Genomic DNA, 27,415 nt, shown 5'->3' with positions numbered 1-27,415 from the left:
TGGAAAAAGTACCAGAGAGTCTGGACCAGATTCCAATGCCTTTTAAAGCATTTATTAACCGATTATCAGCATTTATAACTGTATTATTAAAGAAGTATTTTAGTGGTAGAAAGATGTTTTACATAAAACAGGGCTGTCTATGCAGTAGAGAGTTGCAAAGACTTTTGAAATTGGTGCCACATGACCAGAGAAAACAGAGGAGAAGGACATTTTAGGCAAGAAATATGCAACACAGTAGCAGAATCTTGGTTCATATTTTATTAGCACTGCTTAGTTTTACCATTTGATCTCAAAATTTTCAGCGTCAGTCAGACATTACAGGAAACAGTATGGTGCCCACTTCCTGTTCACATATTTTCATATTATAGCCAGTCAGCACACTAAGACATTTTAGGAGAGAAATAGGCAATGCATTAACAGATTCTTGGTTTATATTTGATCAGTGCTGCCTAGTTTTACAATTCGAGCATCTCTCTCTTGCTCTAACAATCTGTTTCTATACTCTTTGTGTCCGTGGTGGCAGTACAGACTGTAGTTCGAGCAACAGCCAATGAGCCAGCGAAAATTTCACCTGAGAGATGAGCAAGGACATCTGGATGTTAGTAAAACCATATTTCATTTACACATAATACCTTCATTGTTACAGTCCAAAGCTGGTTGAAAATTGACAGTGTCCCTTTAACAAATAGTGAGTGATAAACACAAGCAAGAGGGATTTTTCACAATCTAGCAACCCAACTTTTCTTAAAATTACTCAACAGATCCTTAAAAGCATTAATAAATTGGTCTGCAAACCACAGATATGTTGAATTTTTACATTATTATATAGGGGATATCTTTAGACTTAAAGTTTTAACAGTGCTTCGATTAACATGTGGTTATGTTTGGGCACAAAAAACACTTGATTATGGTTAGGGAAAGATCATGTTTGAATTTAAAATACCCGCTACTGATGGCACAGTCACCGCCGGGAACAGCATTGTCTCGCTAAAAACAACTGGTGATGTTGTTTGTTGGTCTTGAACAGCTGTCTTGTCCAGGTATCACAACATTCAGCCTCCCCCCACCTCTCAGTTAGAAAGTCAGCTCATATATATGTAGCCTACTCCAAAAAAACACATCACTTAGAAATATAATGTACCTGTCGTTTGCAGAAACTGCCAGCATGTTCCTCTGGCTACTGGGCTTAAGTGTTACCTATATATAAAGCAGGCATACAATAAGGCACAATGTATAAGAAAACAATGCATCAGCTGCTTCACATATTTTCCAGTAATGCTTAGGTAAGGACAGGCTTACATAAAAGGCTATAAATAATTTATTTTACAGTGTGTATGCTTTATTAACCAATAGCCTTTAAGGATACAATCTGCAGTTCCAACCCTTACATAAGTGTATTTCAGAACATTCAGCCTGTGTGGCTGATACCTGGCCCTATTTATAGTCCACTAAATCTAATCATAACACTGTGATACTGTATCTGGCTTCCTGTGGTAATTTGGCGTCAGGGGGTAATACTCTTCCTCATCCAAAAATAGACGGTCACGGAAATATGCCGTGGCGCTGTTCACCGGCTCCAGCAGTCAGTCACGAGCCTGCCTTAAAAAACTGTGGAGTGAAATAAAAATGAAAAGGTACAAATGAATGTACCTATCAGGAGGAGGGAGGGGGAGCAGCTCCGGTACCGGGACGGGAGTCGGACTCGGTGCTAGTTTGCGCTGTCAGGGAATTCCGGGGCCGTGGGTGACGTCACGTTTGTGTATGTGCGCCTCTGCCTCGGTGTGCGTGTGTCTGAGTGTGCGTGCTCTGTCCCTTTAAAACAGAGCTCAGCGCAATACGATCCCTGCCTGGCTGCTGCTGTGTGTGAAGCACAGGGAAAAAGGAGCTCGACGCGGAGAGACACAGAGACCCGAGGCGAGCGGGGCTGTCGCTGCACGGCTGAAGCAGCCATCAAACGGAATAAGAAGCGCAATATAGAGAAGGAGAGCCTATCACGGACATCAGAGAGGCTCTCCGGCCGTCAGCAGGCTCGGGTTTCATGGTTGTTTCGAGAGGAAGCGACACAGACTAACAGGGATTACGGGGCTGGAGCTGCTCTCAGCTCAGCCGGCTCGTCGGGAATTTCTCTGCAGACTCGGAGCTCCAAAGTTGCGGATACAAAGACTATACAGACTGCCTTGGACCTCAAGGAACTGGATACATATGACAGATTTGGGAATTATTTTATGTCTGGAGCGTCCATTTGTAATACTTCAATGAACGGTGAGTGCTGAAGTGGGAGCATTTAAAGTCCAGTCGACTTTGTTTTGGTTGTAAGCAGGCGAGCTAGTGATCATGAACACCAAGTTTTACCATGATACACTTCGATGTATCGACTTATTCCGACATCAGGCACAGACATGTTGTTTCATTGTTTTCATTGATTAAAATAGGCTCTGTTGTTATTCAGGACAGCGCTGAGTGAATTATTGTAATTGATTAAAGCGGAACCCTTGATCGTCTCTGATCGATTAGGTGGGGGAATTTCGCTGTGTTTTTCTCAACCACAGAGACTCTTGAATCCCACGCGTGTTTCAGTTCGGAGAATTGTGTTCCTCATATTCACGATTGATCATCTTTACCGGACACGTTTAATCATTCAGCGCACGTGGATCGCTGTAATTTCTGTAAATTGGCTTTGATGTGGATTTGGGGATCGTAGGCTGTTCATGTGTCAAATGCCCCCAAATAACCCCCATTTAAAAGGTTTTGTCCCAGGGTGAGGTGTCTTGAGAGTATTTGTGTGTGTGTTCAGTGTAGAATAATGACACTGGCTTGAGTACAAAGTAGTCGTTCTGATCTGTTCATGAAATGTGATAATGACCTAATGTTCATATCACTGTGGGACACCCCGCGTCCTAGTTTGGTCATTGTTGCCCTGAAAACTTTCTGATCATCTCATGGCTAGAAAAGGGAAGGAGAGCTAGAGGACAGGGAGAGAAAATTGCCTGTGTAAGGAGATCTCACGCCATTGTGTGTGTGTGTGTGTGTGTGTGTAGGAGTGGGTGGCTCTGCTGGAGGGGGGTGGGCAGGATCACTGAGGTCGGCAGCCGTATATAGTGAATGGATAGCTGCCACCCCCCATCACCTCCAGTCAATCCTTACGCACACAAAGAGCTGGATTGAAAGGAAGTGATTTGCATCACCTCTCGTTTTGGGGGGAGGGGCGGTGTTTTGGGCTGTCCTTTAGGTCTGGGTTTCAGGGGCAGTCAAAGCATTAAAGTCTGACCATAGAGCATTGTTTGGCCAACGTGATCTGTTATCTAATTACAACCTCTTAGAGGGAACACTAGTCCAAACTGGAGTGACTTTTTGACTTTCAAACACTTTTTTGGCGCTCTTATCTCGACTCATGCCCTCTATGACGACAGTAAAGCCCACAGGAGTCAGTTGGGTTTACTTATGTTAAGTCTCCACTCTCCACCCCCTAACACACCCAGCTGTTGCGCTTGTCCTTGTTTTTGAGAGTTTGCGCCGAAATTACGCAGCGCGATGCATAAAAATATCAAAACGTGGGAGGTTAAGTGAGGATAAAGTGGAGTAGTTTGGGGGCGTGGTGATGTATTTTTGGAGTAGAGTCCATGGTTGTTGATATTGGCTGTTATTTGCTACACACCCACAGACGTTAAACACGATCCACCCCTTTTCACTGGTCGTCGGACAAGCAGTTGATGAGGATTTGTGCCTGGCTGTGGGGGCTTATTTGTCACTTTATTGCCCACAATAAAGGAGGAGATCAGGAAGAGCGGAGTGTGCTGGCATGGGGTCGCGAAGAAAACAAAAAAAGAAAGCCTTTGAAGGCTCACTTCCTATCAATCGGATCGATCAGCATGGAAACCAGCGGTGCGTTTTGTCTCTGCGTTTGATGTCAGAGGTTGTAAAAAGTTAAAGCTTCCAATCGCTCCCTACACACACACTCTCTCTTGGCCGGCTGTGTGCTGCCTCAGCTCTCCCCCGCCTCCGTTTGTCCCGTGATCTCAATAGGAGTGTGTGTGTGAGTGAATGAACAATCGCCGCCCATTTTACTATGAGTGATGACGAACATGGGGGAATATTAAAGTGATACACACGCGCCAGGAGGAGGAGAGAGAGAGAGATGACGGTGGAAAAGAAGCTGCAAACTAACAATAGTCAGTGAGTCACATAACTTGAGTAAGCAGAAGAGGTGTGTGTGTGCGCGTGTGTGTCAGTCTGTGTCAGGACAGTTTCCCACCCCAACCCCTCTCCATATGTAGCTTTGGTGTGGGTGTTATAGGCTGTCCTAAGCAAATTAAGGATTACTTTGATCTAATTAAGAGTTTTCCTTCGTGTGTGTCTGGCATGGGAAATGGGTCAGTAGGCTGGCTTAAAGTGCTTACTTGTCTAACACTCCTTCAACAGTTCACAGTGATAAAACGAGCCGTGTGTGTGTCTTGGTTGTGTGACAGTCCGTCAGATTTTGGGGGGCTCTCCTGCCTCTCAACTGCCTTTGTTGCCTGTTAGAGAAAACAAATACGACCAAGTGTGTGTGTCAGAGGGAGGCGGGTGGGGGAAGTGTTTCAATGTCATGATGAAACGTCTGTTTGTATGACACCATGCTGTCGCAGCCTTTCCAGTAAAGGGTGTCGTTTCTCCTTCAGAGAGCGACTCAAAACGAGAGAGAGGGAATAAGGGAGGTGCAGGACAACATCTGCCCTGCTGATGATTTCTCAAACACTCCCCAAACACCCCCCAACAGGTCAGGTGTTAAAACACACAAGTTTTTCTACATAATAGCTGGCACTGTGGCTGGAAACCAGTATAGGAATTTCCCGTACCTCCGTGTCAGCAAAAACATTGAACTTTAAAAGGGGTACTATCCAAATTACCCTCCATTTACATGATGGACAGTATTATTTATAGTTTAGTATCAATGGAATATATTGCATAACAGCTAGGCATAGCTCTTGTTGGCTGTCCTCAGTGCCGCAGTAAAATACCTGTCAGTTTATTTAGTCTCCTGCGGTGCATTCAAACACTTAAGCATACCAAGCTTGTCCAGACAGCAGGATGAAGGTTTCAGAGTTCAGATGGGGCTGAGGGGGGCAAAAACTCAGTCAGCCAAGTGAGGAATTCCACCATGCAGCGTTAGGCTGCCTGCTGTGGATCCTGCACTCTCAACGTGTGGACCAGACCCCCAAAAAAAACAGGAAGCTGACAATGTCTGTCACGTTAGCTATATGTAAAGGGTTATTTTGGGGCATTGTAGCTGTATTAAGTGTGAGACAAAGGTGAAAGACAAACAAGATGTAAAATATAACAATAACGCTTAATGATTGTGCATGAGTGAAAAGGTTTAAATGTGGTAAACAAATGAAGGGTTCTCTGTGTGTTTGCACATCATTAGGCTTTTTGGGTTTAAATATGGAAAAGCAGTTTGGATTACATTAATCACTAACATGTATGGGTGAAGTCATGGTCCTTGTTACAAATTTCTCATTAGTTTCTGTGGATCAGCAGGACCCTGCTATACTGCCAGCCAACCACGAGGCTTAGACATCCATAACTATAAATATTGGTCATACATGCAGCTGTGGTCTTGCTGTGTTTTGGACCTGAGAACAGTCAGGAAAACAGATTGGTATAATTCAGTCCAGAAGCTGAGGAGTGAATTCACTGAGAGCTTTTACAGCAACGGGCAGCAATTCAAAATCAGCCACAAGCCAAGCAAACAATCTAATGTAAAACATGGCAGCATTTTGAACAGAGAATCAGCGATATTATTAGTGAAAAGAAGACTATTGTTTGGAGATTGAGTTCACTCTGAGTGAATAGAGCTGTGTTCGAGAGTAACAGGGTGTTCATGTCCTGTTTGCCTGCTCAGCCGAGTGGGAGAATAAGAGAAAGTTTTCCCTCTGAGTTCAGTTCCTCTCTGTTATCTCTGGCTCTTTGCCACTGATGATGATGATGCCACAGTGGAAGGGGGTGTGCAACCTACACACTGTATTAGTGTGAGTCATACACAAAGTTACACACAGTCACACACCTTGGAAAGAATTTTCTTCCTTCCTTTTTTACCACCCCTCACCTCCTGTGACTACTTTCACCCATCTCGACCACGTCGGCAAAATAAATGATAACTCAGCCAACAAGTAGGCCCTGCGTGCATCATGGGAGATTAAAAAAAAAAAAGAAAGAAAGATCTACAGCATTGCTATCTAAGGAATCTGTAAACAGGCAGGCCTTGGATTCTCTGGTCTAAATGAACAAACGGAGGCGTCATAACAAAAGTGGTCAGCCTGCATCACAGTTGTTCTGATAAAGTCAAAACGGTCAGTGTGTAATTACACCCACTGTAAGAACAACGCTGCATCGACCATCTGTACACATGCTGTCATTAACTCTGATGCATATAGGACACACACACGCTTGTCCATGTTTTTTTTGCCATTCACACACACACACACACACACACACACAGACTGCTGATGAGACATAATGTTGAGAGTCCAGGGAGGAAGAGGAAGAGGATGGTGCATGAGGTCAGCCTGCCCTGTGTCTCTGTAAACATGTTGTTCTGTAAAGACCTCTTATAAACCCTGTTATGAATTTCTCTCTGAGTCCATTGCTGCCTCTCCAGCTTAGTTTAATAACTGTTAGTGAAGACGCGACTGGCTCCCTTGGCAACTGTTACCAAGGGAGCAGAGTCTCAAGTCTTGTTGAGTGCATTTCTAAGCTAGACGGAGTGCATGTGTGTTGGTCCTGGATGTGGAATAGAAGCACCTGGAGACTGAGCAGTGTGAGGGAGGGGGGTTTTTGCAGTTCTGATTTTGAGGCAGCTTTTCCTATGAAAAGAGGCAGCGAGATGTTCTGTTCTGTCCTGAGCTTTTCTTAGATTTGTTATTGAAAATAAGCAGAGAGAAAAGTTTGGGGGCTTTTGAGGTTGCTCAAGCGTGGAAATCGAGAGTGACGATGATCAAGTCATTATTAGTTGCTATTTGTCACCCACGTCCTCTTCGATTTCCGGTTTGTCGGGATTTACACACCGTTTTCCTTTCTTCAGAGTCACAAGCCCAAGCCAGGTGTTGAGTCATTCTTTTTTCTGTCACGCACACACTTCAGTTCAGACAGCGACACAAAAGTGTTAAGTCTGTCGAGAAATCCAGACTCATGTTTTCTCTGTAACACAGAGTTTCTGTGAAAATGAAGCGGAGAGTACAAGTAACTGGGAGGAGTTATTCAGCACGCGCACGCACGCACACACACACACACACATACACACACACACACACTCATTCTGCCATCATATGTTTGTCATTCATTTTTACCAGAAGCTAAAAAGAGGGCAGACAAGGATTTCACTTAACACCCAGAGTCAGAAGCAAGTAAATGGCTTTTTAAGTCAGTTGACTGTCTCGATTTTGTCGGCGAGGCTTGTGTTAGTCATGAGCACACACGTGCCGTTCACACAAGATGACTGTGTGTCTGAGGTATGTTTTAGGACTGAAACCGACCAGATTTTTGTATTGACTCTCCTTGTTTCACATCAACAAAGACTCATATTTACATATGATCACTTTCATCTATTTTATTACTGGGAAAAAAAGCTTTTTCACACACACTTAAAAAAAGGCAGACAGTTCATATCTTTACAACAGGAAGCCTCAGCCTTCTAACCCTTCCCCAATGCCTTACACACACACAAACACACACACACACACACCCCTCAGGGAGGCCTACTTCCTGTGGTTGTGACGACAGCTTCCTCTCCCCTCTGAGCTCTGTTCCTCTTCTCTTTAACGTCACACACACACGTGCATCAGATCTGTGAGAGTGTATGTGAGAGATAAAAAGAGGCACCACACTAACCCAGTTGTGTTGTCAGTCACAGGCCCAGATGTCAGGGTGCTGAGTGCAGGAGACAAAAGAGGCCTCATGTTCTCATGTTTTTCTAACCCCCCCCCCCCCCCTTCCTCCTCCTGCTTGTTCTGTCTCTTTTTCCACAAACAGATAAAAATTTAGGCCAACTGTTTCTCCACAGTGTGCCTTTGAGGGTCCGGAAATCAACCTTTTCATCTCCTTCTTTAGAACAAAAAGTCAATGGAAAAAGAGGTGGTGACAAGCCAAGCAGCACATTGACAGGTGACCACCAACAGCTAAAACGAGACAGTGCTTGGTGGGTGGTGGCTGCTAGCCTCAAGCTTGTTGTTATTTCAAAATCTACTAAATGTTGAAATAAGAAGCATTGTCAACCCCGCAGGGTTAAAATTTTTGTTGTTCCTCCCCTTGTGATTTGGCCTGAATGTAGAGCAGATGTGAGGGAGTGCACGCATAAGCCAAAGGAGACAAAGTACAAATAAGAGCTTTTATCTGGCCTGTTATGGTGTGCTGGCATGCTGCTGATGACCAGGGAAGGCCGGGGTGTAATTGGGTGAAGGGTGAGGTCAGAGCTCCGTCCCTGGGATGAAGGGTCGTGTTGTAGAGATGGATGCTCGCAGGAGATAATCGTTCATCACGGAGGTCAGATGCTTCTGTGTTTGTGTGCAGAAACAACGTTTGCCTGTCGTGTCCTTGGCTGACCCACACTGCCCTGTGTGTGATGGCTGGAGCAGTGCCCTCTGATTTTCTGTGTGTGTGTGTATACAAGAATGTGGACGTGATGAAGTTAGCCCGCATCACCGTCTTGGAACGGCATTCGCTGACGTTTGTACACGCACAAACAATCACTCACGCGTGTACACACACATACAACAAGCTGGGGGAGGACGGATGTAGAGGCTGGGTGTTCCTCTCTGTGTGTGAGTGTGTATGAGAGAGAGAGGGAAAAATGCATGGTGTTTCCTTCAGTACACAATCTCTATCTGGGGCTGATTATGTAATGGCCAAATGGACTAGAGAGGGTGAGGGAGGACAAAACAAGACGGAGGGAGGGAGACAAGACCATGCATGGCCTTTCCGTCATCCTTGGCCAGGGACTAACTGCTGCCAGAACTTTCCTCCCGCTCTGTTTTCTGTTATCAGCAACTTCTCTAGCCTTATCTGGTCGTCTCCTATCAGACGGACTCTACAGTGACTTTACTAGGACAGTAACACTCTCCAGCTGCCTGCCATCACCCTTCAAGCTTTTAACTGTCAGTGGTCTCATCCTCTGTGGTTCTTCATAATGTCACTCTTGCACTCTCAGTGTAAGCTGTCTGTCTCAGTTAATATTGATTAACACCACTGTGCTGCAATTAGTCAAATCTCCAGCTCCACAAATCATTCAGTTTTTCAAGTGTCAGTGCAGGAAAGTAGATTTTTCTTACTGATGGATATTTTTTGCAGTGTACTGCCTCCCTTGGTCTCTGGTCTATTTTCCTCTCATGGCCTCAGTGTGGTTGTCTGGCTGGGGACCAGAGAAGGCCAGTGGTTGGCAGGGAAGGGCAAGGGCGAATAAAATAAGGCTACTGCACAGAGACAGACATCATCTGAACATCTTAATTTCAACCATTTGCCCCCCCCCCCCCCCCCCCCCCCCCCCCGTTTCTTTGTTAGATGCCGCAGCGTATTCAACAGAGCTTCTTTATTTTCTTCTTTAGCTTTCAGGTTGGTGTTTGATGACAGTTGGCACAGCTTTGTCTCTTTGCCAAAGCTTCCTGCTTGGCCACGCCTCCCAGCTGATAGCTGATGTTGCCAGGACAACAGCTAACTCATGTAACTACAACAACGAGGGTGTTGACAGGAACTGCGCTTTGATGTCTTGAGTCGGGGGGGGGGGGGGGTCACTTGAACATGTTCTGTGGGGGGAATTTTTTATGTAACATTGAATTGCGTCATCTGTTTGATAGAAATTGATAAACATATCAACTGCACACAGTAGCTAAGGACTTGAAATTACTTCGACTTCACTCACTGTACTCAGCTGTGTGGAGGAACATTACAGCTTGTTGTGGTTAAATTGAGGTAAAAGTGACAGCATAAAGCGATCACACTTCACTACTTTCAACATAGAGTGTCACTGAAGCTGAATATTTGCTCAGCAGTGAAATTTTTTTGAAATTACTCCGGATTTATAAAACAACCAGATCAACATGTTCGCAGAATTTGCCGCATCATTTCTCTTCAACGTGTTTATCAGTTTTGATTCTTCTTTCGGCCGTGAAATCCCCCCCTGCAGCTTGTCATCACATCCTGTTTGTTTCTCTAAACACACATACACACACATACACAACCAACCCATGCGGCACACTGCATAGGAAGCAGAAATGACATCACAAAGTCCGAGAAATTCCCACTGTTGTCACATCTGTGGTGGTGCAGAAACACGCCCCCGGTCACCTGACTGTAAGTGGTGTCCCAGGAGGGCGGAGTTTAGGGCCAGCGGTTCGGGGTAAGCCCTATTCCAGGGCGCTGAGTCATCGGGGGTTCCCCGAAAAATGACATGCTGGTGCGCACACACTCTCACTGTTTTTTCCATCCACATAGAGCAGTTAGCAGTAAGTCATAGCTGGTATAACCACTTATCACTTTGGTATCATCTGATAGAACCCGAGCTGGTATGTAATACTGTCTGCCGTCTGTGTACACTATCTGGTTTCGGAGTACTGAGTTTCTCACACTGTGATGGTAGAGTGGCTGTGAGCAATGTGATAGCCCGGGTAGCAACTGGAATAGACGACTGTTTGGTCACAACAGACATAAACACACAGCCTGTATAAAAGTGGTAATTACAACCTCTTTACTGTGTCCCTGTTTGCACTCACTAGTCACAACTGGGCCTTTTTTACTTATTTCAGACTGAATCTCTTCTTTCTCCATTAGGCCATGTGTTTTATTATTTTACTATGTTTCCCCAGCATGACTCTTTCACATGTGATAGTTGACTTAGCTGGCCTGGCTCTTCCTGTTAGAGCGAGATCAGCCTTGTTTGTGTGTCTGTTCGCCTGTTAAGCTGCACAGTTAGTCTCACCATTGTGTCTGTGTGAGAAGAGAAAAAGGGAGCGAGCGAACAAGAACCCCTTTCGCTCCAACTGTGTCGGCCTCCCTGCTGATTTACCCCTTCGCCTCTGAGCTACCCTCAAGTTTTCCACACTGCTGTGAAACCAGGCGTCACCTCAGACTTCAGGAAACCAGGAGGGTTTGGTGACGATTCTGTCGACAAAGTTAGAAAAGAGAAGCAGCAGGACAAAGAGGTTGTCAGTTCATATTGAAAGCACCCTCAACCCTGAATCATATCACATGCTTTGAGGCTTCATATATACTCGTAACTCTGAGTTTCGTGTTTAGCCTGGCTTCCTGTTGTTTTTATGACAGCTCGACATGAATGTTTTTGTCTTCTCTGTCTTTCAGGGTTGAGGAGACCCCAGAGAGATGATTGGCAGCCGAAGCTGAGACACAACACAACTGTGAATCAATAACTTGGTGCTACTCTAAAAGGTACGCTCAGCATGAGTGTGTTTGTCTCAAAACGTGTTGTGTGCAGCTTTGACAGTTATCGCCAGCCTATCTTTACATAGCAGCAGAGCCTGGTGGATGATGATCCCTGTGTGTCAAGAGGGAAGAGATAGAGAGTGTGGTGTGTGTGTGTGTGTGTGTGTGTGTGTGTGTGTGTGTGTGTGTGTGTGTGTGTCACTGTATAGCACCACTCCTGACAAGCTAAAAGTGTACAACGATTGAAATATCCCCTTCTGGGCTTTAAATAGAGACAGAGCGATCCAGAGTTGGTGGGAGAAAGAAAGGCATAGAAGAGGAACTGGTGGGAGGAAGGACTGCGTATAACCAGAGCTAATTTAGGAAAACTGGTGGAAGATTGCTGTGCTGAGCAAGAGAAATGAATCATAACCTGTGTGTGCATGTCTGTTACTCTCCAACTAATGCATAATACATGATAGTTCAAAATGTTATCATTACATTTTAAGCCATAAGTGACAAGCTATGTGTAATGCATTGGTTGTAAAGTAACAGCCATGTACACACAGGTTATGTTTAAAGTTTCTTGCCATTGAACAGCCTGATTGGAATCGAAAATACTTGCCGAATGATCGTCACCTTTAAACTGTCCCAACAAGGGTTAAGTAATCCAGACATTTAGGTGGGATAATGCTGTTTCTTGATAATACAATTTAAAGTCAACCACTTATCAGATCAAAAAAGTAGGATTTTAAGTGATTTTATCTGTTACATTTTCAAGTATATGTCTGTTAACACTAGTTTTTAACAGCAGTGGTGAATGTGTAAGTGCAAATACATCCCTCTCAGGTTTTGTCAGGGATCTCTTTTGTTGTCTTTTTTGAATCGAGATACTTTGAAACACGGACTTCTTTGTATCTTGACACCTTCTGTCTTTTGTATTTTGTGTGTGTGTGTGTGTGTGTGAGTGAGTGAGAGAGAGAGAGAGAGTGGTGTTTCAGAGAGCAGGGAAGGGAGGGAGTTATCTCTCAGCTTCTTTTATGTGTTTTCCCCTCAACCGCTTTCCTTTGTGTTGTCTCTGTGCATGTGTGTTTATGTGTGTGTGTGGGAAGGTGTGTGGGCGTTTTCATGGCACCGTTCCTACTCTCCACTCCACTCCACCTCCCTCCATCCCTTCCCTCCATCTCCATCTTTTCTCCTTAATCTATCCTTCCATCCTGTTCAGACCGTCTGTCGCTGCTGCCCCCCTCTCCCTCTCCATCACGCCTGCCGTAATGAGATTAAACCTTAGTGTATCCACCGGGCATGCACATTCATGCACACTTAATACACACACACCCTTCAGAGTGCTGCAGCACACACACACAATCATCCACTTAAGAGAGCACACTATTCTCTCTCTCTCACATGCACTAAATCAGCACAAGCCTGACACGGCCATGCAGCTTGCACACTTGGCATTGCTTCCATCAGCACACACACTCTCACAGACACACTTGGCATGTGACCAAGGCCTCTCACTCTCAGTCTTTCCCTCTGTCTCTTGTTATCAGGAGGCCCATGGTAAGGATTACAGTAACCCCAGGTCTGTCCTCATAGGTGAGCTCCCCACTGAGCCATCTGGGCCTCAGTAATAATCCTGCTCTGAACCCACTGGCTTACTGGCGCCTCCTACAGGCTAACTGACTCATAGCAGCCAGCCACAGACAAAGACATCCATCATGATTTAAAACTTCAAACAAATTTAAGTTATTCTGATGCTGCTTGGGGGAAATCCAAACTAGAACAAAATCAGAGGAACTTTCAGTTGTGAGAATTAGATGTGAATAATGAGTTTAATTCAGGTTGCCTCTGCAGTCACAGTAAGCTCTCGCCTGTCCTATATTCTACTTACACCCTCCCATCTCTGCTGGCAGGCTCTCCAACTCACACACATACACGCACCAACTAGCCTATATAATAGAGAGCCCACTGGCATTTATTGACTCTTCAGTGTGTCTCTGTCTCCCTGGTTCTCATAGTGGCTCTCCTGTTCTTCCCCTCTCTCTGTCTCTCTCACTCTCTCTCTCTCTCTCTCTCTCTCTCTCTCTCTCTGTAGCTAACAGGCTTTTGGGTTCTTGGTGCTAAAGACAGAGGAGTCGCACAGTACAGATATTCTCAGTGTTGAAGTGAGGCCCTCTCTGTGCTGCAGTGGAGGGCTTCACAGACACAGCTAGTCTGGTGAGTAGGAGCTCTCTAATTCCCTTTAATGACAGACATTGTGTTCAAAGTACAGACTGCTGTTATATTACCTTTAAAAGAGTCAGTACCAGCCCTTCGTAGAAATGTGTGGCAGTACATATGGAAATATGTTTAAGTGAAAGCATGCAGTTTCAAATAAATGACCTCTTATACTGCTATATATAAATTGCAGGAGAGATAAGAAAATGTTAACGTAATTACATTTCTGAGTCTCAGCTACAGTCTGTAATTTTGATGGGCTAACTAGTGATTGTAGTGCAATAGATTTTTAAAGTAATCTGTTGAACCCTTGTGTTCTTTGCATAATGAGAAGTCTGCTATTTTAACCACAAATCCGCCATGGTTGCCATATTATTTAGAAGATCTCTGCACTGTGTTAACAGTAACACATGGGCCGATTCTGTTTACTGTTTGTTGAGATATTTAATGAGAAGCTTCAAATAAATCAAAAAAACTTCATTATGCTGCGTTAGTCCACATTGGTTTTGTGAGTAAACTACATGAGTGTATTGCTAACATCTACAGGCTGGATGCATCACGCAGTAGAGCAGTTTGGCGGGCGTGGCACACGGGATTCCTTCCCTCTGGACGGACTCAACCGGGGACCATGGGCTCCCGTGGGCGGCCGCGCCTGGCAGCCACCTGCCAGGTCTGTGGCCATGACAACACATACACACAAACTTTTAACCTTTTTGTTACCTTAAATCTGTCAGCTCAGTAATTTTGAGTGCCATGTTTTTACAGCACAACTGAAATAAAAGCTCAAATGTACTTATTGTCGTTGGACTGTACTGTGTCCTGTCAGGTGTTCGCCTGGAATGAACCAACACCAGCTCCTTTCCCATCTACCTCCTGGTCCTATGGGCGGACTGAACCATCCCAGTAAATTCTTTAGTAATGGGTAAGTCATGCACACAATGCACAGTGAAAGAACTACATTTAGAAAGCAGCAGCATTTATAGAAAATGAGATAAGCTTGTGGTATAATTTAGTTGTTTGTTTGTGTTGTAATATTGTTTAACCCTTTTGTGTCTTTTGGCTGTCCAGGCCCATGCGTGGAGGTGAGAAGCTTGAGCTCCCACAGCCAATGTTACCAGGTCTGCAGAGGGAACAGCAGAGACCACCGCCTCCTCCTCATCATCATCTTCACCCTCCACCTCCCCACAGAGCATGGGAGCAACTAGGTCAGCTGTATGAATCCCACCTCCCGCCTCAAGGACATCCTGTTGTGCCACTGCCCAATGAGCACTCACTTCGCCTCCATAATGGAGGCTATGCAGGCAGCGGTGGCCCTCCCCCCAACCCCCATCTCCCCCCCAGCAGGCCAAACCAACTGCTGAAGGTGAGTAACAATGCTACAAGCTATTTCATGGTAGATTTATGTATCAGAGCTTTCACAGATTTAAAAAATGACTCATGGTGCATGATTTTTTGTGTTGTCTTTACTGTCTGCTTTAGTTTGGGGGTCCTCAGGAGCAACATGTTCCCCGGGGTCCACCATTGCTGGGAGATGAGATGTGGGCTCAGGTGCACCCGGTAGGAGCTCTCTAATTGGCTATGATCATGTTTCATCATCCATATAGACATAGAACAATCTCTGTTCTGGCTGTCACTTCTGCTGCAGCCAGACAGATGAAAGATACACTCCATTCAAAGCCACTATCAGCAAGCTTTGGTTCAATATTTCAGCAAAGGAATGTTTCGAACTGACACTGCAATAGTTGCACTGGCTGTCTTCATCTGCCACAACACTGATCCTTTTATTTTTCTGTTCACAGCAGAGAGGCTACCCAGGGAAGATGTCAGGGGGTCAGCTGAAGAGACCGGGCCCTCCACTGGGAGAGCATTCCGTAATCCAGCACACTCCTCCACCATCCATGCACCTGTCCTCCCGCCCAGCTGCAGAGGACTGTCCCAGCCCCAGCAAGAGGAAAAAGAGTTCAGATCAGGCATGTTTTACCAAAACAGCCACCATGAGTGGCAATTAGTATCCTCAATTCTAGATTTTTTCTACAGACCTTTGAGTAGTAAACAGTGTAATGTCCCACTCCCTGTGCAGGTATCCCATCCTGGGCTGCAGCGTTTTCCTGGCCAGTCTTTATCTCAGCACCAGTCATCAGTACACCACCTCCCTCCAAAAGCTGCCTTCTGGAACCCCCTTCACAAGAACAACAGCACCCCTTGGCAGCCTCAGACTTCTGACCACAAGAACCTGCCATCACAGGAGTTCCAGCTCAGAACAGTAAGAAAATATCCTACATTAAAGAAATTGTACTTGAAGCCAAGGGTTAATATTTTACTATTGACCGCAATCACCGGGAAAAGCTTTACTGGGTTGAGTGGAGCCATAAAGATGTATTGATTCTATTAGCTGTCTGAACCCAACAGAAAGTATTGTTAGCTGTGCTGTAAATAACACCGTGCCCAAAATTGATTTGCTTTTCTTTTAAGTGCAGCAGTGATCAGGTCCTTTGTTAGTTTAATATTACTCTAATCATCCTCTGTATCATAACAGGAAACCAACAAACAAGGAATGGGTAGCTACGCCCAAAAGTCCTCTCCTGCCTCTTCCACCCCTTCAAACCTCTCCCCTCCACCAAACTCCTCTCCGGGAAGCTACAACCAGGGATGTGCTCCTCAGCTCCAGAAAGACGCGTTCCAACCTCAGGCTGTAAACCAGCAGTCGCCTCATTCCTCCTACCCCAGCCCCAGCTCCAAACTGAGGCTAGCTCCACCCTGCCAGGCCGTGGAGCCTCGTGGTCCTCCGAACCAGAGAGGCCCTCTCATTGGGGGCCAAGGTGGCAGCCAAGCTACCTCTAACACGGCATCTACCCCAACCAGGGAAGACAGAGATCAACACCCACGCGCCCAGTCGTCACCAGCAAACCCTCCTGCAACCAGCAACAACAACAGCAGCAGCAGTGTGCCTTACAGCCACTTCCAGCCTCATCCAGGGCTGGGGCACCAGGGTCCCCCTCCTCCTCCACCACCTCCTCCTGCCAGCAGCACATCAGTACCTCAGCAACTGCAAAGTGGGCCCCCTGAGGCCTGGAGATATCAGAGCAGGCCTAGCAGTCACTCCCTAGTGAGTATAAGTCATTCATGTAGCAGCTCAGTTGTACCATGTTTAATGAAGTTCTGAGTGCTGTGCTCATTTGGCATGGCAGGTGTTTTTACTCTGAAATGAACAGGTTACAATTAATCCGTGGACCCAGCTGCAGTTTTTAAATTAGTGATCACTGTTACATTTGTTAAGTGAAAATTGCTGTGTGTGTGTGTGTGTCACTTCAGGAGTCAGGCATCTACAGGCCTCCAGGACTGCTACCTCAGCGCCAGCAGAGCCACAATCAGGTGGTAGATAGTCGGGTTCCAGGACCTTCCCAGCACCACCATCATGTCAGCCCTCCTCTGCCCCCAACCAACTCCACTCGAACACCTGTCATCACCGCCAATCTTCCCATATCCCAAGCGTCTTGCTCTATTGGTGGCTATAGCAACAGCAGCAGCTCTACAAGTGTAACTATGGCTGGTGTCTCCACGGTGACAACACGACCCTCTGCTGGTTGCCCTGTAAACAATGGCAGCAGTAATAGCAGTTGGCATAGAGGAACAGAGCCAGTACCCCAAACCTCTACGCAAAGCGTCACTAGCCCCACCTCTCAGCTGGATGCTCTGCTGCAGCCAGGATGTCAGAGAGGCCAAACTGCCACTGCCAGCCTGCCTCGCCACCCGGAGCCACCCAGACCTCAACAACAGGGGCCAACAAAATCCCGGCCTGTGAAGGGGAAGATATCATACTATGAACACGCTGAAGTGGAGCAACCGCCTGCGTTTTCCTCACCACCTTCTTTGTTCTCCTCAGGGCACCAGAGAGCAGGGGACAGTGTGATTACAAGCAGAGTTTCAAATCCTCTTCCTATCTCTCCTACTACATACTGCCCAGCACCGCACTCCACTGTCAGTACAGCACGTCAGCCATCCAATCCAGCCCTCTCCTCCAGACAGGGTCATCGGTCAGAATTTGCTTCAACTCAGTCATACTCTAAGTCACAGATTTGTACGGCAGCTCCGACCTCTGTCCCTCAGTCCATTGAAGAGGCTTTAGACAAGCTTGATGCAGAGCTGGAGGGTCACATGCAAGCTGAAGAAAGAAGAAAGAGGGACAGAGAGGAGCAAGAGAGAAAAATGAGAGAAGAGGAGAGGCAGAAGAAAGAATGGGAGATGAGACAAAAGCAAGATGAGGAGAGAAAAAGGAAAGAGCTGGAGAAGAAGGAAGAGGAGAGGAAGAAGAGAGAACTGGACCGACAGGAGGAGGAGAGGAGAAGGAGAGAATGGGAGAGGCAAGAGCAGGAGAGAAAGAGGAGGCAAGAAGAGGAGAGGAGTAGGAGAGAAGCTGAGAGACTGGAGGAGGAGAGAAAAAAGAGGGAATGGGAGAAGCAGGAAGAGGAGAGGAAAAAGAGAGAATGGAAGAGGCAGGAAGAGGAGAGGAAAAAGAGAGAATGGGAGAAAAAGGAGCGGGAAAGAAAGAGGAGAGAGTGGGAGAGGCAAGAGGAGGAGAAGAAGAGGAGAGAAGCAGAGAGGCAGGAGCAGGAGAGAAAGAAGAGAGAACTGGAGAGACGGGAGGAAGAAAAGAAAAAACAAAGAGAGCTGGAGAGGAAAGAGGAGGAGAAAAAAAGATTGGCGCAGAAGAGGGAGGAGGAACTGTGCAGTACAAAAGGCAAAGAGCAGACTGCGATTGAAAATCTAGAGAGACTGCTCTCCGACAACACACCCCCACCTCCTCGCCTCTCTTCTGTTGCTGCACCTCCCTCAGGTCCATCGCCCCCCAGCTCCCAGGCTTCACCCCCTTACCCCTGGCTGAGCCGCGGTGGTGTACTCCCCTGTCCACCAGGCCAGACACCCACCGCCACTACTCCTGTAGAAAGGCTGCGGCCACCCCCACTTACACCTCAGACTGAGTATGCCAGAGAAAAGCAGAGGCAGAGGGAGATGTGGAGCAACAATGGCGGAACGACATTCAGTCCCTCATCAACACACAATACCTCAGGGATGAACCAGTCGGTATACCCCAACAAGCCCCCGGCAATGCAAGCCGCACCCATCCAATCCAAAGACCCAAAGACCAGGGAGAGAGACAGCAGCCAACACTCACTCCCTGCCTTGGCACTTAGAGAGCCCCCCAAACTTTATCAGGCTTTTCCCAGAGAAAACCTTCCACCACCACCTTTGTCCTCCAGCTCCAGCTCCATGACGGGAATCCTCAACAAGCACATGACAGGAGGTGGTTTGGAAAGGGCCAGCAGCTGTGGCACTGACTCTGCCCAGTTTGAGGAAGAGCCGTCTGAGATGTCCACACTGCTCCCCGATGGTCTTGCTAACATTATGGCCATGCTGGATGAATCCATCAAAAAGGAAGAGGAGATGTATAACAGTGAAAAGACTGGGTCCTCGGGTCTTGATAACTTTACTCCTAGTGTCCAGCCTATCAAGAGCTACTTGTGTGCTCCAGACCTCATTCCAGCAACGAAGCATCAGCCCAACCAGGAAGACTTCGGATCCAATCCACACGCAAGCCCTCCTGTGCTCAGTCGCCAAGGCTCTCTGGCATCCCCTTGCAGTCGAACATCTTCTCTCAATGAGGAGGATGAGGACTACCTTAAACCATCTCCAAATGTACCTCTCAACCCTAAACGGTCCATGGACATGGGAGTGGGGAACACCAATTACCGCCACAGTGACCTGGCCAAACTATACGGCCTCCCTGAGCAGACTAAAAGTGAGGCTGATGAGGACGATGAAGATGAGGACTCTGAGACACCATCTTGTTCTCCACCACCTCAAAGACCCCACCTTCACCAAACAGGTGTAAACAGCATGTTCAAGTCCCTAGCAACTGTCCTAGAGAGTCAGAAGTATGCGTATCGTGGTGGGCCTTTTGGAAGACCCCCTCCATCAGCTCTGGTTGGTGTCAAATATTCCTCCTCACTGTCACTGGGCCCCGATATCTGCCGCCAGCAGCAGGGCAATTCTCCCACATCAGATTCAACCAATCCACCATTCAGTCCAGCTGTTCCACCTCTGAAATCCTCCCCTCCTCCTCTGCTGGAAGACAAGAAACTGAAAATAGAGGACACTGATGTCTGGAGAGATGACGGAGACACAGAGGACAGAATGAACTCGATCAAAAAGGAGAGTATTTCTACCATAAGCCCTATTAAGGTGGTCAAGGAGGAGCGGCTGTTGACCACCATCTCTGAGTCTTCTCTGGCAGAGTTGGGCAAAAGCTGCGAGGTCATGCTTAGTCGACAGTCACTTCCAAATAAGAACTCCCTTGATAAATCCGATGGTCATGTGAAAATGGAGGACAGGCATAAACCTGAGAAAGTAAAGGAACACAGAGAGAAAAGCAGGCACAGAGATAAAGAGAGGGAGAAAGATAAGAAGAGGAAGCACGGTCACAGCCACAGTAGCAGCAGGAAGCATGAAGACAGGAAAGAAAAGAAGAAGCATAGAGAAAAGAGGGAGGAGTTGGCCTTCTCCTCTTCTTCCTCATCATCATCTTCTTCCACTCATTCCAGTTCCAGCCACAAGCGGCACAAGGATGGCAAGAGCCATAAGGAGAAGAAGGATCGCAGAATTCTTGGTGACCTCAATCTTCAGAGCAAAGAGGGGCCTGGGAAGAATCGGAGTCATTATGAAACAGATAAAAAGAAACGCAAGGAAGCATCTGGTGCCAGCTCTACCAATGAAGGTGAGCATGCAGAATGGACCTCGAGAAGTTCTGGAGAAAGATCCCCTGGTGACAAAAAAGGCTCTGAATCTAGCTCTTCATTGGGTTCAACAGACTTCATGAAACTGAAGGCTCTGTCAGATGGGCCACCCAAAGAGCTGAAGATTCGCCTTATCAAAGTGGAGAGTGGGGACAGGGAGACATTCATCGCATCTGAGGTAGAGGAGAAGAGGATCCCATTGGAGGATATCTCCATTAAGAACACTGCCAGTGAAATCATCAGGTCCTGCAAGTAAGTGCACTGTAGAGTTTTTTTTTTTCTTTTTCATTTAATGTGACATTTTACTAGGCCTTTCAGGGGTTCATTGGTGAACTTTAATCCAAATGTTAGATATTTTATTAACAGTGTAAAAGCAAATTACATTGAGGTATGAATATTCTATCTGTGCTGAGCAAAAAGAAGTGAACCATCAGGTAGCTTATGTGCAGAGCAGTATTTAGAGAAACATGTTTCCTTTCTTCATGTTTGTGTCTCTCAAAACTCTTTTTTTCTGTTGTAGGGGGGCCAGAGTGAAAGGGAAGTTTAAAGAATCATTCCTGCTCCCAGCCTTCTCTGTCAAGCCCATCATGACCACAGAGGAACCCATTCCCAGAGAAAAACTCAACCCGCCTACACCCAGCATCTATGTACGTCACTATGTCCACTACATTTCAGATCATGGCTTTCTGTCAGTCTTGAATTAGATGAACATGTCATTCTTTATTATACATCGTTAATAGAAAGTCAACAGTCAAAAGTATGAGGATAAATGAATCCACAGAGAAAGGCAGGGAGGTTCTGTAAAGCATAAAGTTTGTTTAATAAATATGTAGTCTTCACTATAGACAGTGGGATTTATATACACTATATGCTTTAACATGCCTGTGCTGCCCTCTTGTGGTGAGTCATTGTCCATGATGACAAACAAGCTTAAGCAGATGGTGTTGCTGTGCGCTGACATGATTTTTCCTCTCTGTAGTTGGAGAGTAAGAGAGATGCCTTCTCCCCCGTCCTGCTGCAGTTCTGTACAGACCCCAAGAATCCTGTTACGGTCATCAGAGGCCTGGCTGGATCTCTGCGACTCAGTAAGTTCACACTTACAGTCACTGTTAATACATTCAATTAATTTACATTTAAACTCAAAGCAAGCTCTTCTGTGAATTTAAGCATCTGGCTACTAACCATAGTTACAGACACATATACTGTGTATGCGCATCAGTTTGTTGTAATGCACATGGGCCTAATGTTCGCTCTCATTGTTTTCAGACCTGGGGCTGTTTTCTACAAAGTCACTGGTGGAAGCCAATGCAGAGCAGGCGGTGGAGGTGAGGACTCAGGTGCAGCAGCCTGCTGATGAGAACTGGGACCCCAGTGGGACAGGCCAGACATGGCCCTGCGAGAGCAGCCGCTCCCACACCACCATCGCTAAGTATGCCCAGTACCAGGCCTCCAGCTTCCAAGAGAGTCTGCAGGTAAATATGTTGTACCAATGCCACTCATAGTCATACTGTTAACCTCCATTTCTGTACACTGTATATTTCAGTTTAATGGTTTTAGATGTTCGACTTCCATGTTTCTGCTTTCTTGCTGTGATCCACCTGATAAACATGTTGCGATCTGTGTCTTCAGGAAGAGAAAGGCAGCGATGATGAGGATGATGAAGATGAGAAGGAGAAGAAGCCATCCAGTAGTTCTGATACCCCAATCAAGGACAGCTCTAAAGAAAGTAGCAGGTAAGGATATTGTTACATAGGTGCAGAATTTACTAAAACACACACAAGTGTTTTGCAATTTGTAGTAAAGCTTTAAATGTTTTCCATTTCCGCAGTGCTGAGCAGAAGCAAGTGGGGAAGATAATAAAGTTTGGCACCAACATTGACCTCTCAGATCCTAAGAGGTGAGCAACTTCAACATATCACCCTACAACAATGCTGACAAATGTAGGAAAATATAGTGGTCACCATTACATAACATTGGAAAACCACTAAATGTTTTTCCACAAGCTGCATTGCCCTCTAGTGGTCAAGTCTCAATATAGCAGCATGATTGTGTCAAGCAAAGCTCTGATGTACTTCAACCACTTATACATACATATCAATGAAGCAGATTTTCATATGTCACTGAAGATGAATGATCAGCTCTAACCTGCGGTCTCTGTTCAGGTGGAAGCCCCAGCTTCAGGAGCTGCAGAAGCTGCCAGCATTTATGCGTGTAGCATCAAGTGGAAACATGCTGAGCCATGTCGGACACACCATCCTTGGCATGAACACTGTCCAGCTCTACATGAAGGTTCCAGGGAGCCGAACACCAGGTAAAGGACACTCTACAATGGATGGAAGACACCTTTGGTTAAAACAATATGCAACACAAGTTACTATCTGAATTAAGATCTGTAATTTGTAAATTTTAAAATAAAAAACTAGTATATAAATGACAGGATATTATGTCCTCAACAGGTCACCAGGAGAACAATAACTTTTGTTCGGTAAACATCAACATCGGCCCTGGAGACTGTGAGTGGTTCTCCGTCCATGAGAACTATTGGCAGGCCATCAGTGACTTCTGTGAGAAGTGAGTACACAAATCTGAGAAGCTGACATTGTTCAGTTTATATTTACTTGTTAGGTATTTTATTATTGTACTCAGATTGTGAAATTATGAACCAATGTATACCAATATTAAATACAAGTCAGAGTGCAAGGGTGTATTTGTGATGCTAAGCCCCACACCTTTCATATGTGCTTAGGCATGGAGTGGACTACCTGACAGGGTCCTGGTGGCCAGTTTTGGAGGACCTCTACAACGCTAACATCCCAGTGTACCGCTTCATCCAGCGGCCTGGAGATTTGGTGTGGATCAACGCTGGAACTGTTCACTGGGTTCAGGCCGTTGGCTGGTGCAACAACATTGCCTGGAATGTAGGACCTCTTAATGGTATGGAGTGCGCCATCTAGTGATTACTTCAACAACAGCAAGAATATGTTGTAGGACTGTATTCAACATTATTTCATGTGCATCTGCAGCGTACCAGTACCAGCTGGCCCTGGAGAGGTTTGAGTGGAACGAAGTGAAGAAGGTCAAATCCATCGTTCCCATGATTCATGTGTCCTGGAACGTGGCCCGCACTGTCAAGATCACTGACCCGGACACCTACAAGATGGTCAAGTGAGTAGAGACAAACCACTCTTACACACCTGGTTTAACTAATGAACAGACCTGCTACAAATCTCAGTATAACAAGTCTACAGCACTATTCTCCAATTAATAAAATGAAAATAGGGTTTATTGCAATGATACATGTACAAAGAAATATCTATTCTTTTAAACATAGACAGCAACCATTAATGTTGGTCTTTTTCCCTCTCTGCCAGACACTGCATGCTGCAGTCCATGAAGCACATCCAGATCCTGCGGGACCAACTGGTGGCTGATGGCAAGAAGATTTCCTATCAAAGTCGGGTCAAAGACGAGCCAGCCTACTACTGCAACGAGTGTGACGTGAGTAGCCATCAATCCATCGTCCATGAAATTATGTCTCTCTTCAACACAGACACACTCAGGCGCCAGTTTATTGTGTACACCTAGCCCTGTAATAAATCCTATGCTCAGGCAGGTAGACATGCTGATTTAACAGCATTGCTTTATACTGAGGTGTTTCTAATCAATTTCTCTACCAAATTTACATCACTGAAGGTGTCGAATATATTAGAAACACCTCAGTATGCGATTACACACTTCAACAGCACCACAATGACCATGAAGTTAAATCAACACCTCTCCAAAACTGAACATCTTCACAAAGCTAAGATTTATTGTAGGGCTGTTGATTAGATTTAAATAGGTACCTTATAATCAGGAAACTGAGTATATTCTCCTACCTTTCCAGGGAAGAGAAGTTATCAGACAAATGAGGTTTTGAGTATCAACAAACCGCTTGGAAAAGTTTGTAGCTTAATACAATGGTTACAATGACCCACTTTCATAACCAAAATGTCCATGAAGACTTCTCTAACCATTCCTACAGCATGATCAACTTCCCCACTGTCCAGCCACATACATATAGGAGGCTTTAGATTTTGGGGTTGCTCAGTTGTATAGCAAGGTCTCTCTTATTTTTAGTCTACACTTCAATATTAGGAACACCTCAGTACAATGCAACACAATTCAACGACATACATATTAAATGAAGTTGTTTTCTTATGAAGGTTGGAAATGGCTAAGCAGTTTTGTGACAAACCGAAGCATCAATTAAATTTAGTTGGAGGAACCTCAAGTGCACAATTTTGATCGTGAAATTGGGTTATTGTTGGAGTGCAAGCTGTTGAATTAAACTATTACGTGGCGAGTCCCGACCAAGGGCGCTGTACCCCAGGTGGTACTTCTGCAGTTGCCAGAGGGTACTTGGAAAGAAAAAGTAGGGCAACTGATTTGACAAGATACATATCTACATAATTAGTGATGAATTGTTGAAATGGCTAAAAGTGATGAATAAATGTTTGAATTGTTCAGCTTCTGCCAGTTTAAGTAGTACAAATTCAGACTTGACCAAAATGATATTTCAATTGTATGAAGAAATTGTGAAATATCCACTTCTATTAAACAAAACAAATGAACACATTTGGAACATGATAAGGGGTACCACAGGACAAAAAGGTTGGGAACCACTGCTCTAAAGGGTAACAGGCACTGAGTTTGATGCTCAGTCTCCAGATGACATGGAAGTTTTCACATAATTCTTCACTGGAACTACCTTGACTGTTTCCTAACTTGTTCTCTCTTCTGTTACAGGTGGAGGTGTTCAATTTGTTGTTTGTGACAAGTGAGAACAACAGCAGGAAGACGTATGTGGTTCACTGTGAGGACTGCGCACGTCAGCGTAGCCCCAACCTGACCAACGTAGTGGTGCTGGAGCAGTACCGCATAGAGGAGCTCATGAACACATATGACTCCTTCAGCCTGGTGAGTAGACACTTACCTCAAGAATACTAATTTTCCTGCTGTTGAGGACTTGATAGTTGCTAGTTGTGCAATTCATCCCGAAGAATTTGGATTTTCCTTTCTGCCTTTAAGTAGAAACAGCTGTCAGTGAAACTTTGACTTTTACATACATTTCTTTACACATGAATTAATCATCTCTGTTGTGTGTTGTCTCACCAGGCCTCCTCCTCCCGGTGACAGAGCTCCCCTTCTGCGTCTCCTCAGCCATAACCAAAACTCCTGCAAGTCAGGACAAAAGACAGTTTCACTTTGGTTTTCAACTTACCCTTTCATTATTTAAGATCATTTTTGCTACTACTACTACTACTGCTAATACTTGCCGAACAGCCAGTTGAATACGTTTACTCATCATTACTGTTTACAAAAAGAAATACCAAGCCGCCAATAAAATACCAGTTTACTCTCAGATGGTGCTTTCAACCAGACACCCTGGCAACAGTGAAGTTGAGAACCAGGGGGCAGTTGGTGCTGCCATTGAACAAACTGCGGAGGGTAGTTAATGGTTTCAATGGTGTGTTTCTGTCAGTACCAGAGAGAACTTGTTTCTGTTGTTGTTGTCTTGAATACTGAAATTTGTACATGCTGTTTGCAATTTTTGTGGGGTGCTGTCTTTTTTAAAAATAATTTATTGTTTTGTTTTTTCTAAACTAGATCAGCCTAGATATATACCACATTGGCCTTGTATTTAGAAAAGAGAGAAAATGAAAAATACTAATAATAGAGATATGAACATTTTTCTAAAGCATTAAGAATTTAAAAAAATACAAATGTTTGGAATGCTTCAAAACATACGGGTTTTAATGACTTTGGTTGTTTTGGGGGGAGGGATTTCATTTTGTCTTTAAGATTCTTGTATGTGTTGTAAATCTTGTGTTTGTATGAATTATACTTTTATTTCCTCTGGAGATTAATATTCAGTTGTCACTTATCATCAGGTCTTTTTGTTCATTTCTTCCATCTCTGTATGGACTATCTCTTTAAAAAAGAAAGAAAAAAATCATTGCCATCTGGTGTTTGTGTGTTGTACCTCTGATTGTTTTGTTCCAATATGCAGACTTAGTATTTCCTGGATTTTTTTTTTCTTTTTGCATTGTACATTTAATTTAAAATGTTTCCTCTATTTATTGGATATCAATGTTCTCCCTTTTTTAATAGGGTTGTACAAGTTTGCGATTTTTTTTTTCTCTTTATTTTTTAAAGTGACCGATTGCTCTGTAAGAATTGAAATGTGGGGGTTGTGTGTCCACGGGAGTGGAGGCTGCTGTTTCTCTGGTGCTTGCCTCTTATGACTCCTGCCTTTTTCTCCTGATATATATTAAATGATATCTTTATCTTGAATATAACACCACCTTTCCTGTAGACAATAGGCACACTGCTCACGTAGAGAAGATGACTAATGGAATGCTGTGTTTGTATGCTCATTAAGGAAAAAAAAAAACTTTTCCAAAGTGTTTTGAGAAATGGTAATTTTTTTTTATTATGTAGGGGGCTTTTAGACGAGATTTTAATGATTTTATGATATTATCTGTTAAATATGATAATGGGATAGATGGTGCTAAATGTTCTCTTTGAACAACTTTTTTTTCTGTTTATCTTCTTAAAATGAGAATTCTATTTTTCCTGTTGCAATATTACCTTACCCTTTTCCTTCTCTTTGTGGTCATTTATTTATAACTGCACTGTTTAGAGAATTCACACAGACATACTTGCAGACACACACACCAAACTGAGCCAGACATGTCTTAAACACTTGTGAATTTGTGTGACATTACTATGACTATTAATAATAAACGCTTTTTGATAAATCAAGAAGTGAGAAGGACTCGTCTGATTTTTTTCAATCAATTGCTCAGTCACATTTTATCTGCCACAGAGGTTCACCACAACATGTCAGCTACATATAAGATGCACATCGAGAGTCAGTATTCCTCTTAAGATATCCAAGGAATATAGAATAAATCAGGTACTCATAATTGATGCTGGATGGTACTCAGAATGTCTGTGGGGTTTTAAAAGTATTA

At 44.8% G+C, this 27,415-nt stretch overlaps 1 protein-coding gene across 2 annotated transcripts in view; it reads left to right on the top strand.

Annotated features, from left to right (window-relative positions):
- Window positions 1-26,103, top strand: part of kdm6ba (lysine (K)-specific demethylase 6B, a) — a 122,804-nt gene extending 96,701 nt beyond the window's left edge. The window contains exons 1-23 of one of the 2 annotated variants that reach the window (XM_078164348.1): window positions 1,862-2,262; window positions 11,326-11,412; window positions 13,484-13,605; window positions 14,152-14,275; window positions 14,432-14,527; window positions 14,674-14,968; window positions 15,085-15,162; window positions 15,408-15,575; window positions 15,686-15,868; window positions 16,142-16,711; window positions 16,918-20,648; window positions 20,917-21,043; window positions 21,376-21,481; window positions 21,663-21,868; window positions 22,026-22,129; window positions 22,225-22,293; window positions 22,559-22,707; window positions 22,853-22,967; window positions 23,143-23,330; window positions 23,420-23,561; window positions 23,768-23,894; window positions 25,185-25,355; window positions 25,554-26,103. In XM_078164348.1, the coding sequence (XP_078020474.1) occupies window positions 14,157-14,275; window positions 14,432-14,527; window positions 14,674-14,968; window positions 15,085-15,162; window positions 15,408-15,575; window positions 15,686-15,868; window positions 16,142-16,711; window positions 16,918-20,648; window positions 20,917-21,043; window positions 21,376-21,481; window positions 21,663-21,868; window positions 22,026-22,129; window positions 22,225-22,293; window positions 22,559-22,707; window positions 22,853-22,967; window positions 23,143-23,330; window positions 23,420-23,561; window positions 23,768-23,894; window positions 25,185-25,355; window positions 25,554-25,571 (6,762 nt within the window). In that variant the 5' untranslated portion in view covers window positions 1,862-2,262; window positions 11,326-11,412; window positions 13,484-13,605; window positions 14,152-14,156 and the 3' untranslated portion in view covers window positions 25,572-26,103. Of the gene's footprint in view, window positions 1-1,861; window positions 2,263-11,325; window positions 11,413-13,483; window positions 13,606-14,151; window positions 14,276-14,431; window positions 14,528-14,673; window positions 14,969-15,084; window positions 15,163-15,404; window positions 15,576-15,685; window positions 15,869-16,141; window positions 16,712-16,917; window positions 20,649-20,916; window positions 21,044-21,375; window positions 21,482-21,662; window positions 21,869-22,025; window positions 22,130-22,224; window positions 22,294-22,558; window positions 22,708-22,852; window positions 22,968-23,142; window positions 23,331-23,419; window positions 23,562-23,767; window positions 23,895-25,184; window positions 25,356-25,553 lie in introns of those variants that run through there. The other variant, XM_033610448.2, reaches the window with a different exon arrangement.
- The last annotated feature ends 1,312 nt before the right edge of the window (window positions 26,104-27,415 follow it).

Source organism: Epinephelus lanceolatus, chromosome 22, assembly GCF_041903045.1.
Source record: "Epinephelus lanceolatus isolate andai-2023 chromosome 22, ASM4190304v1, whole genome shotgun sequence".
NCBI lineage: Eukaryota > Metazoa > Chordata > Actinopteri > Perciformes > Serranidae > Epinephelus > Epinephelus lanceolatus.
Note: the sequence above shows the minus strand (reverse complement) of the source record. Positions and strands in the feature narration are given on the sequence as shown.